This window comes from Apis dorsata, unplaced genomic scaffold (genome assembly GCF_000469605.1).
Source record: "Apis dorsata unplaced genomic scaffold, Apis dorsata 1.3 scaffold_470, whole genome shotgun sequence".
Taxonomy (NCBI): Eukaryota; Metazoa; Arthropoda; class Insecta; order Hymenoptera; family Apidae; genus Apis; species Apis dorsata.
This window is the reverse complement of record NW_006263709.1, coordinates 644628-657856: the sequence shown is the minus strand read 5'-3', so window position 1 is coordinate 657856 and position 13229 is coordinate 644628. Positions and strand designations below refer to the sequence as shown.

The following is a 13229-nucleotide window of genomic DNA, read 5'->3' as shown; positions in this document are numbered from 1 at the left end:
TTTTTTTTTTTTTTTTTAGATTTATTGGCAGAAAAGTTTTTCCAAAACTTTTATTATATTTCGCTCTCGATAAATAAAAAGAGAATTCATTCAGACGATCGAACTTGAATTATAAATAACACGAATAAATAACCAAATGAATGAAGGATGTAGAGTTGAAGAAACGATGAGTAGAAAAATACTTCAGAGAATAATAATTGAATTTAAAATTTTATCATTTCTTTTATCTTTTCAAATATTAAAAGAATTTTTTAATTTGTAGAAAATTGAATCTAATTGCCTTTTCATTAGCTTAACTATTTTAAGTAATATCTTTATGAAGTTGAGAAACACTGTCAGACAAGATAGGAAAATAAACCTATGTAATTTTTTATCTCTCTGTTATTTTAAAAATCCAGAAAGAAATCTTACCTCCTAATATTGTTTAAATCTATATTATATCTACACTATATATAAAATCTGAATTGAAATTGTTATTTGAAATTTCCAAGATCGAAACTGTTTGATTTTCGCATCTTGTTGATTTTTCAATCTTCTTTTTTCCAAATAAATCGAAGTTGATTCAACGTTTCGTCCAAAATGAATTAATAAAAGAGATGTATGATATTATTGAAAGAGGGTAGAATTAATTCTTCTTTTTCGAGTGAGAGAGTTGCTCCTTGTTGACATTGAATATTTTACTATTGAATGAGAATCTTTTTCGAGAGTTGTCTAGATATTTGGAATACTCTTAAGAATCACAATTTCGACGATATAATCTTGATTCTAAATTTTTTTTTTCTACTAAATTCCTTCAAAACACGTATTATATATTACAGAATCACAATTTTGACTCTCGTTGTACATTTACCTAAGCCACGTATTAGGATGTATCGATCGATTTCCGGTGATTACGTGTAAACGTATAAGCGTACAAACGTAGAGACGTTCGTACATACCCTTAATGTTAAACCAATAATTTGATGTAAACGCTTGCCTGTATACTTTGCGAAATTCTACGTATAATTAATTAAATATGATACGTATTTCCATTGCCCCTTGTACTTCCTGCTACTGTTTTACATAGAATCTGAACGAAATTCTTCCGAATTCGAAACCGATTACGGGCTCAAAGCTCACATCGAGGAAGGATAAACATCGATTAACCTCTTTGCGAGATATCTCGCGACCCAATTTCCCTCGTGCGATGCTGTAGATGAGATATCTGGCGATCGATGTCCCCTGTGTGACGTCTTGGACGAGATATCTCGCGTGTTCAACTCTTGGAGAGCGAGGTTGGCTCGAGATTCTTGGGTATATTTTGTAGCAAGTCTTAACGATCTTCTTCTTGTTGTCGTTGGATTTTTTTACCAATTTTTGTCAATATATTTACTATGAATTTTTATTCGCTGTGTTGTGTGTAATTCGATATTCTTTTATATTAAAGAAAAATAATTTTTTTAATGGTGAATTGTAATTTTAAGAGATTTTTTTAATATTAATGATCTTGTTTAATAATTATGAATGGAGATTTACGTTTACTTCACATTTTATTAGAACGAATTATTTTATTAGCTTTTGCAAGAATTTGCAAGATTTAAAACTTTGCATGCATATGTGATTGCAAATTCGAGGTGGTTAAATTCATGTATGATTCATATGGTTAAATTCATGAAATAGTAAGAAAAATTTAACATTAGAATTATGACTTAATGTATATATATTTAAATAGAATTAAGTATTTCATATTTGAAATAATGAAAGAGCAATAATGTTTTTAACATTAGAATTATTAATGTAAATATACTTACAACAGATACACGAATAATTGTAATCAAATTAATATAATAACTTTGCATGTGTGATTGCAAATTCGAGGTTGCTAAATTCATGACATATGATTCATATATGGTTAAATGAAAGAGTAATAAAAATTTAACATTAGAATTATATACATATACTTCAATAAAATTAAGTATTTTATATTTGAAATAATGAAAGAGTAATAATGTTTGTAACACTAGAATTATTAATGTAAATATACTTACAACAGATACACGAATAATTGTAATCAAATTAATATAATAACTTTGCATGCATGTGTGATTACAAATTCGAGGTTATTCATATATGATTCATATATGGTTAAATTCATGAAATAGTAATAAAAATTTAACATTAGAATTATGACTTAATGTATATATATTTAAATAGAATTAAGTATTTCATATTTGAAATAATGAGAGAGTAATAATGTTTGTAACACTAGAATTATTAATGTAAATATACTTACAACAGATACACGAATAATTGTAATCAAATTAATATAATAACTTTGCATGTGTGATTGCAAATACGAGGTTGCTAAATTCATATATGATTCATATATGGTTAAATGAAAGAGTAATAAAAATTTAATATTAGAATTATGACATATACTTAAATAAAATTAAATATTTTATGTTTGAAATAATGAAAGAGTAATAATGTTTGTAACACTAAAATTATTAATGTAAATATACTTACAACAAATACACGAATAATTGTAATTAAATTAATATAATAACTTTGCATGTGTAATAATATAATAACATTGCAAATTTGAGGTTGCTAAATTCATATATGATTCATATATGGTTAAATGAAAGAATAATAAAAATTTAACATTAGAATTGTGTATATATACTTAATGTACATATACTTCAATAGAATTAAGTATTTCGTATTTTAAATAATGAAAGAGTAATAATGTTATATATTAATATAATAAAAGTAAATCATTTAAGATCGAATCAGGATTAGATATTTCATATTTGAAATAAAAAAGGGATTACAAAATATATTTCAAAATTTTATATAAATATATTTTTAAATTTTTTATACAAAATATTGGAAAGTTGGTAAAAGTAGGTGAATCTATATATAAAAAACTAAATCGAAAATATAGAATCATATTTTTCAGTAGCTTCATTTTCAAATAAAACGATATTGAAGAATTCTTCGAGAATGCGTACATTCGCGCACATAATCACATTTCCATTTATGTTTGAAAAATACCATGTGCTCTATTCGTATTGCTATTTCAATTTGCATAATACATGAGATGATAAGATGTGAACATTGAAATGAAATTCTATCTTAACAGTTCTATCTTCATTCTTTTAATCCAACTCGCAAGTTAATTCGCTCTTTCAAGATTTCAACGATTTGAATGATGATCTCCATAGTAATTAGCAACTTATACATATGCAACACGTGCATCTAATGCGAGAATCATGTCACTATATTTTTAATTACTGTTCGCAGATTACTATCAGATGACTGAGAATTTGATTTGAATATAATATAACAAGCCATTGTTGGATATTCAATTTTTTTTTTTTTTGATATCATCATCTTATGCTCAGAATAATTCTGCTTTTATGAAATTTTCCTCCAATTTGATAATTGGAATATATATAATTAACTAACAAGCTAAGATTAATCTCTAGATTAATTATTCTTCTTTTTTCACTTATTGTTAATTTTCTATATATTAGAAATTGACAATAAGTGATATAAAAAATATATAATATAGAAAATTAAAAGGAACAAGCTTAAGAATTTTGATTAATAAATTGATCTGTTGAGACCAATTTTTTCTATGTTGGATTATTAATTCACTTATATTTATATATCATCGTGTACATTTTTACATAATTAATTTATTCGAATACAAATGAATCTTCATGATCAAAATTTATTATAAATTCTTAAAAAAAAAATATACATTTTTGATTTAGTTTTTCATGTATTACTAATTCGATAAAATTTTGTATATAAGAAACACAGATTTCGTTTTGAAAATCAAAAAAATATAGAAAGAATAGAAAGTTCCTCATCTTTATCCATATTGATAAGGAAGCAAATTATTTGAATTAAGGAATAATCATATTATACTTCATTAAATAGCATTCAAACAATATTAATATTAGTTTGTTTTTATTTATTATTTTATTAATTACAAGTTGTGTACACATTTGTTATTTAATTTTGTACTCGTTATTTTCTTTTGTAGCAACGAGGTCCAGTGCAAAATCCGTTTCTAAATCTGTTTATTGTTAAACCTCGTCTAATTGAGAAACATTATCTAATAGACAATGTCTACCTACAATGTCTGGCGTCATTGCCCAATTGTTTGCAGACAATGTATGTAGACTGTTTACGGACAATGTCATGTTCGCATCTAACAATGTCTTTATCTTTGACTGAGATTGTAACGTGATTTATAAAGTATAATATAAAGTAATATAAAGTAATGTAAAGTAATAAAAGTAATATAAAGTATATCCATTTTTCAATTTATAGAAAATATATAATTAGAAAAAAAGAAAGAAAAGAAACGAAATTGAGATGTAAATAATCTTCTTTAAACAAGTAAATCTTGAAATTAGCTTTGAAATTTAAGAATTTTGTTCAAAAAATCATTTTGAAATTCTATTACAAAAAGTTGATCCAAAAATAAAAAAAAGATGATCAATTTTTTGCAGCAATTTATGACATTAATTATCTAGCTTAACATTTCGTTTATTAGTTTAATATTTTATTTAGACGTTTTATCATCATTTAACTGCAGATATTGTCTCTTATTTTCCATTCGAATGGAAGATAAAATATACTCACCTGTAGATCGTTCATGGACTATTTTATCTTTCATTATTTGCGGATTATGCAAATTGTTTATTGGACACATGTCTGCAGATAATTGTATCTCAGTTTGAGGCTTTATTTGCACCCATAAGTCTTCACTGTTACTTAATCCCGTTTCAAATGACAATCGAGACGAGATTATGTTCGTGTTTTGTGTTGAAGATATAATACACAGCTTTGCCAGACAAGGCTCTAAATTTTCAGTACATGACATCACATTCTCATTTGGGAGTAATAGTGGGGGGGGAGAAAAAGCTACCAAGGAGAGAATAACATGATACGATTGCCACACCATCTACCGGAATACTTATGTTAAGGTATGTTTTCATGCGATACTAAATATCATGTTTTTCTTTGTTTTGTGATCATATCTGTGATTGTACATTTCTTAACATCTCGTATTCTCGTTAATTTTATTTTTCATTTTTGCGATTTTTAATTTTATATTTTTCTTCTATAATTAAAACTAAATTATATTTTTATTCATATATCGTAACAATATTTCTGTTACCTTAATAATAAATTAAAAATAATAACAGAATTCATTTCTGTTTATTTCTTTTCGAATTCAAAAAAGTAAATAGATAGATATATATATAATATATTTTTATGAAAAAGAAAAAAGTAGAAAATAACAAAAAAAATACTTTATTTTCCTTCTTTATTTTTAAAATTAATTTACATAATTTTTCACATAATCATCATTTACTCTACATTTCTACTACTAGTTTTTATAATTTGTTTATGAAAAAATTAATATCTTTTTCTCGAAATCACAATCCATCATATAGTTCAAATTTAGTATTTAGTGATTTTCATTAAGTAAAATTAAAGGAATTAGAAAGATAATCATTTCAGTTGTGATGAAAACATAAACATCTGTTGTGAAGAAATAATTTCAAAATTATATAAATTAATACAATAAATAAATTATTTAAACACATTTAAAATTAATACAACATTTAATGGAAATATATTGCAGTATAATAATTATATAAAAAAATAAATACATAACTTTAAAAATAAAGAATAAAGATTTCTTTTTACTATTGTTTCATAAAGATATCTTTCTTTATTTAAAAGCAATGTTTTTCGTTCTCTACATTACTATATCATTGCCAAGTAATATACTATATAATCAAACGTAAGTATAGAAATATTTATCGCTTCAAATTGACAATAGCATCGTCATATAGCTCGTCCTCTTTAAACGTATTTACAGTAAAAAATCTTTCGAGTTTTGATGGAAATTGAAACGATATTTTCTCGAACGCATTATCGACGTATCCCAAAACGTGATGAAATACATTATCCCACGCAACAGCTGTAAGGGATTCCCTTGCCGTTCGAGAAATTTCATTTCCGCAAACGACTCGCGCGAAGACGTGTCGGGAATGGAAGTTTCTCGAGACGATTGAAAAGCTGGGAATGGGCGAACGGGTCAATCGTTCCAGTGTCCTGCAAGCTCGGCCAACGATTTACATCCAAGATCGTGCATGAATCAAGGGTGTTCCTACGGTGACGAATCGCCTCGTGTTATGAATATTTACGAGCAAGTCCAGCGCCGATTTCACTCGTGCGAAATTTCTCAACGAGAATTTGTCAAGAAACAAACGCCATCGTTCGGCTACGACGTGGAACTACTTGTTACAGCTCGATGCGTGATCCAGCTTAATCCCTTAACAGTTTAGATCTCACCTCTGGAATCCACCATTTACGATTCTCACCAAATTCCCGATGTAATATTTAAGGGAATTTAGGGTTAAGGCTACCGGGCGGGGTGTTCATAATTCCTGAAATTGAAGCTATACGACCTCAATTATTGAGGTGTTGGCAGAGTAATGGATGTGTTCTTTAATATCCCCATTTTACCTTAAAGTCCCTTATGCCAAGGGATAATGGAATTCGTGATAAGGTTAACGGTAGATATAGAGAGAAATACATATATCTACAACACTAACAGATAGTTTTGGACAATGATTATAATGCAATTCAAAAATCATAATTTTTTCGTTCTTTCTATAAAACTGTTGGAGAAAAATTTTTTATAGAAAAAAAGTGTTTATATGACGTCTCATTTTTTATTATTTTTGTGATAATGTAGTATAGGATTATAAATTAACAATGATCAAATTTAATATTATTGTAACTATGATTTGAAAATTGATTAATTTCTTTAATATTAGAATTTCTAGGTATAGCATTTTTATGAATAAATAATATTAATGATATTTGATTATTATTTCCATCATTAATATCATTATTATTAAGAAATTTATTTTATCCAAGATCAGATACAGATTGAATTGTTTATTTCTTTATATCATCTCCTTGTTGATTTTTTCTCTTCATATATAAGAAATTTTATCAATTATAACTTCATTAAATTTAATGGTTACTATTAATTACTAATAATTATATATTTGCAACTTGTGAACGCAATGACATATTTTAATGACATATATTTATCACATATTATATATATATTTTTATTTTGATGTATAAAACATTTTTGGCCAGAAAAAACTGGAACACATAATATACATAATATACACATATATTGTTAACATTGATCCACATATTTTGCGGAAATTTTATCACAAAAGATTTGAGATGTATTTTTAATATTTTTTTCGATTTGACGATAATATAAATCATTCATGGCATTTATTTCTAAGAATTTTTATTAGAGATTCAAGATTAATTATCGCATCATTAATATTCGTCATATTAATAACCAGCTGGTTTCTTCTTTTTCTTATTTTTAAAACGTTGAAGAAACATTTCAAGATGAGAAAGTAATCACAAAATTGGAAAAAGCGTTGAAAATGATTTTGAAATTGGCTTGTAAAAATGCATTCGCAAATTGAAAAAACACTTTCATAGTAATTTATATTTGTAAAAAGAAAATTTAAATTTTTTTATACCTTGAAACAATTTATGACGAAATAAGAGTTTTCAAACTTTTTAAACTTGTATTTATGTCCCAGTTATTCTAGTCAAACTTTAATAATTCTATTATTAATGTCATATAAACATTATATGATATTTTTATGACTATACCATTATATATCATTGTGAAAACATTGTCAAAAAATTATACGAGACGTGAAATAAATAGCAACAAACAATGTCTATTACTACTTACAAAATATGATTAAATCAATATTTTAGAATCGTCAGAAGATGTAATAATATAATTCTACAATTCCATTTCAAAATGGACCAATATTTTTATTTGCTAATAAAACAAGATCAAAGCAAACATCAAAGAGTTTTGAATTCAATCTTCCACATTCGTTGCCAAATTTATATCGATAAGAATGGTGAACATTTTGAAACATAGTTGTAGAAATAGAAATATTTCCTATTACATATAAATATTGATCATATTTAAACAATTATCATTATCATTTTGTCATTATAACAATACTTTCTATAACATATATTTATATCACATATCATATACATATATATATACATATTTTTATTTTGATATATAAAATATTTTTGGCCAGAAAAAACTGGAACACACATAATATACACATATATGGTTAACATTGATCCACGTATTTTGCGCAAATTTTAACATTTTTCCCTCAATAAAGAACCAATGATTTTCGTATCGCGACAATCTTCATTAACTACACACAGTCAATTAAATTCACACAGCGTATAAAAGAAACGAATCGGATTCAGGGACAGGTCAATGAGGCTAAAATGAATAGTCCAACTTACTAATTGAAAGTGAGGTTATTGAAATTTCAAGTTGCAGGGAAATCGTGCGCCACGTGGAAAAAAAGGGAGGGGAGAGGCGGAGGGAGGGGAGAGGAATGAATGCGCCCTCTTTCTAATTACTTCGACCGGGATTCGTTGAACAAACGATCAGAGCGGCAAACGGGCGAAATAACGAAATTCCATCTGCTCGAGCCCTTTCATTGGGCAACGACATTTCATGGACGCGGAACGCGATTCTCCGCCGACTGGCAACTTTCTTTCGCGAATGAAAAGGGAGAATCCCGTGAAAGAGGGCGGCGCGACGCGAACAATGCCGGGGGCCAAGATAGAGGAAAACTAGCCACGCGTTTGTGGAAGAAAGGGATCTCTTTTGAAAAGGAGCAATTGAGCGTTCCCCTTCTTAGCCAAGATAAAGCGATTCGCGGCCATCCTGCTAATTTTTTAACAAGTTATCCGATTAACGAAATCGATTTGCCAGCCAACGATACACTCCGACCTTTTGACATTCGGTTTTCGTTAATAATTGGGTTTCGTCCCAATATACGAATCCAATCCGTATTTATCGATCGGAATTTTGTATTTAAGTATCAACTTCTTCGAGCATTCTAATCCATTTTTCGTTCTCTTTGTGTCGTTGATTTATTAATATTGTAATATAGAAGAAAATTCTGACATGTATGAAAATTTATAAGGAATGAAATTGAAGGAATGTTATTTATATATTGTGTTACAAGAAAATTCACCTAAAAATTAATAATTTTTCTTATATAATATTTTATCATATTTTATATATTTGGCTTATATGTTTATATTTATATTTATATTTTATATGTTTATATTTGGCTTATATATTTGGCTAATAGATATAGTGACAGATGTATTGACAACTTTTATTGCAAATTTTTATTCTTAAATTATTCTTAATTAATAGAGAAATAGCTAAGATCCTTGAGTTTTTTTAATTTTTGTGATTGTTTATTCCTTGCATTATTCTAAAATAAGATTTTCGTTATTCATATAATACACCCAAAATTTTTTTATAACATCTGATATTTTAAATAAATTTTTTTATATTTAACGAAGTACAATTCTATAAATATTTATTAGGTATTTGTTATTGTATTTATTCATATTTGTATAATCAATGGCAAAATTCATCTTTTATTCTTTTTAAAAATTTCATAGAATATATATAACATTTTATTACAAAAATTGTTTAATAAACATTTTAGTTGTACATATGATAAGTATTTTTAAGTACATTCATAGTATGTCGAAATACATTGTTTCACTATTGTTTCACCTTCCATTAACGCAATGGTCACTTGCGAAAAATATTCTCAGAGAGCTTTCAAGAAGAATAGCAAACTCTCTAGATAGATTTCAGTTCAAGGATTAAAGGATTATTGGTTGTCTTGGCGGTCATTTTGTTCTTTGCTAGAATTCAACATGATTCGTTGAAATAGTTTTAAACGGAAGTACAACTGTGAAGTTGTGCAGTGTTTCTGTTTCTAACGCATTTATTTGTATTTCTCAACTAGGATATTTAAAGTTGACGATGAATGCATACATGTATATATATATATATATATATAGAGGAAGTTTCCTTTAAATGAAATCTCTTTCATAAAGGATTGAAGTTATCAAAAGAATATTTTAATAAATATTTGTTTGATAAATTCAAATCAAAGAATATTATATAATGCAAATTATTTTTTTGCATTAATGTAGATTAAGTAATCAGGAAGATTTTAAGTCAACTTCATTTTTTTTTTTTAATAGAACTTTTAGAACTATACAATTTTGAATGTAGTAATTGATTTATTTGAGCATTCTGTAAATTTTTTATGAAAAAACTAGGTTTAGGAGATTTTATAATTTAAAGTTTATGAATTTTTATAAAATAAAAAAAGAATGTTATGAAAAAAATGTTCTTATAAAAATTGTATAAAAGTCGTTTGATATTACATTATATAATAATAATAATAATTTTGTTTTATTTTTTTAATTGAAATCATATAATTTTTAATGCATAAATTATTTATTAAAAATCATTAAGTTATTTATGTTTGAAAAGTTTTAAATTATAACTTGAAGAAATATCTGAGATCATATTGTATGCTCATACTATTCATACTCTCCTTGTCTTCCTATGTAAGCTTTACAAACTTCAAATCAAAATATTTCTTAAATTGATACTTTTTCTACATAAGTAAATATACAGAATGGTTAAATAAACCGATTGCCTTAAAAATTATATAATTTTATTAAAAACCTAAAAAAATAAATTTAATTTACATCATATATTTCTTTCAAAATCAAACAATTTTTGTTAAAATCTTTTCTTTTGATAATTTTTCCCTTATGATATATTCCATTATCGTCATTCAAAGGAAATTCTCGTGTATTATTATCATTTACTATTTGTTCTCATTATTGAATATATCCTTGTTTCCTTGATATTATTGCCCTCTACACTGTCCCTTTCTTTGTACTATTCTTGCTTCATTTATCCTTGCTCTACAAACATCAAGAGTAACATTATGAGCAATTAACTCTGTAATGTACATGCGAGTTTCCAAAGTATTCATGTGGACTACAAATAAACAGTAAAAGGAATAGTTATTAGAAACATAAATATTTTATAGATCTTATAACTTTACATTTCAAAGTTTATTACAGATATTATCTTCTTATGATTATGTTTCATTATGTTTAATTATAGACTAATTTTAAATGACACATTCTAGCTTATATGATTATAATTTTTGAAATAAAAGTGAGATTGAGATATAAAAGGTTTAGGTATTCTTTTTGTCACTTATTTCTTACTATCAATATGAATATTCAATATTATAAACTATATATTGAAAGAAAGCAATAAGATTAATAAAAACACAAAATATCAATATACAAGATTTTTTAATTTACTTTTCAAAATAAATTCTTCGAAATTTAATATAACATTTTATATGATATACTTAATATTTGAAACCATTTTATCTATGTTTAATTGCCTTGTATCATTTTGTTGAATATCAAATAAGAATTGAAATCGTTTATCTTTCAATTTTGTGACAATAAAAAAAAAATATTTGCTAGTGTTAAATCAAAAAAGTAAAGAGAATGATTAATATACCGACAAATTGTTATTTCGTATTTTCATTAGTCTCATTACTTTTTTGTTGCATTGTACATTTGTAAATCGATTTTACAATTAATTACATTTAATCTGAAATCTCTAGACTTTTGTAGAAAGTATTGATTTGCTTTCTCTTTTTAAATTATAATGACTTATGACTCCAGAAACTAATAAATATTTTTTTTTCCAAGTTCAGATTTGTATGTACTTTTCCTTTTAAAATATAAAGTAAATAATTAAACGAAGGAATAAGAAGTACTTTATATTTCAATGATATACAATGAAATACAATTATATTGTTAGAGATAATATGTTCAATAATTTTTTCATACACATGTAATATTATTTGGTGAATATATATAAAATTATTTTTACACATATTGTAAATACATATATATATATATTTAAATTGTATATTTTTAAAGATTTAATTTAATTTTATGATTACATATATGTTATTAAACTATATATTTTTTTAAAATATTTGATTTAATTTTAAATTAGATTTGGATCAGGTTTAGATTAAGTTTGGATTAAACTCGCTTTACAATACCTGAGGAATATTCTAGTTTTATTCATTCTATCCCTTGAGTGTTCCGTGATATATTAATTGCTTCGTGAAGCACCCAAGAGGAAAATTTAGATCAACATCGGAGTATGTTTAATTTAAGTTAGATTTTGTTCGCAATGATGATAAAATTTTCGAAAATTATCATTATTTTTTTCTTTTTTTTTTTAATTTTTTATATAGAAAATATATACAAATATATAAATATTAATGATTATATATTTATATATACAAAATATTAGCATAAATTTTATTAAAATTCACTATATTTAAATAAATATTTGATTAATTCTGTTAATATTTTTAGAAAATTTATCTTCAAATATTGTAATTGATAATAAATCTATTTATCCATATTATTAATCTATCGATTCCTTTCACCTGTAATAAATACATAAATTAATACCACAATAACGTGAAAATTAAAATTTCTGAAACCAGGTTCAAGCATCAATATTATTATTGCAAAAATATGAAAAGATGACAAGACTCTTTACACAAATAAACAAGTATCCTTTGTTGTGCAGATTAATATATTCACAACCACTGGCGTAATATAAAACGCTGCAAATATAATTTTTTACATCACTTTAAAAATAAATAATTAATTGTTGAGCAAAAGAGCAACTATCATACATAAATTTCTTGTGAACATTTATTTTCAATGAGAACGTACCATTATTCGCGTACTATATTTTCTTTCCTTTGTTGGCTTCTTAATTACTAAGAATAGAGAAAAAAAGAAACGAAGAAAATTCCTTTTAAGACGAGTCTTAAAGAAGGCTTAAACGTAAATGAAATTTCGGGTAAATCGTTTCGTCGATGTAGCCGCGTCGACGCTATCAAAGATGACACACATCAATTCCAGACGTCGTCTCAGGTAAAGGTTTAAGAGATGAGAGTCCGTCTTTCAACCGACTGTTTACGAGCCACCGCCCCCAGCTGGAATCTGGCCGTATGCTTCAATTCAACTTGCTCATTTTACTTCTATTCCTCACTGTGTGTCTAAAACGAGAGTATTCAGTTTTCTGGCATCTTTCTTCAAAGAGCCAAAATCTCCTCTAGGCTATGTTGCCCGACCACGCTCGTCAAAGCGGAAACCGTCGTTAAATT

At 25.8% G+C, this 13229-nt stretch overlaps 1 protein-coding gene and 1 long non-coding RNA gene across 4 annotated transcripts in view; both read right to left on the bottom strand.

Annotated features, from left to right (window-relative positions):
- Positions 1 to 5039, bottom strand: part of LOC102681126 — a 6522-nt gene extending 1483 nt beyond the window's left edge. For 2 of the 3 annotated variants that reach the window (XR_004151102.1, XM_031512560.1), the window contains exon 1: positions 4642 to 5003. Coding sequence is in view for 2 of the 3 variants with exons in the window: in XM_031512560.1 (XP_031368420.1) it covers positions 4642 to 4963 (322 nt within the window). In the remaining variant the exon portion in view is untranslated. Of the gene's footprint in view, positions 1 to 812; positions 1262 to 4641 lie in introns of those variants that run through there. The other variant, XM_006620051.2, reaches the window with a different exon arrangement.
- The window catches only part of LOC116186149, a 14767-nt gene extending 2464 nt beyond the window's left edge, over positions 1 to 12303 (bottom strand). Inside the window, exons 1-2 of the long non-coding RNA XR_004151103.1 lie at positions 12102 to 12303; positions 9977 to 10926 (exon numbers count right to left, since the gene is read on the bottom strand). This is a non-coding gene — a long non-coding RNA (uncharacterized LOC116186149). The remainder of the gene's footprint in view (positions 1 to 9976; positions 10927 to 12101) is intronic.
- Between the last annotated feature and the right edge of the window lie 926 nt (positions 12304 to 13229).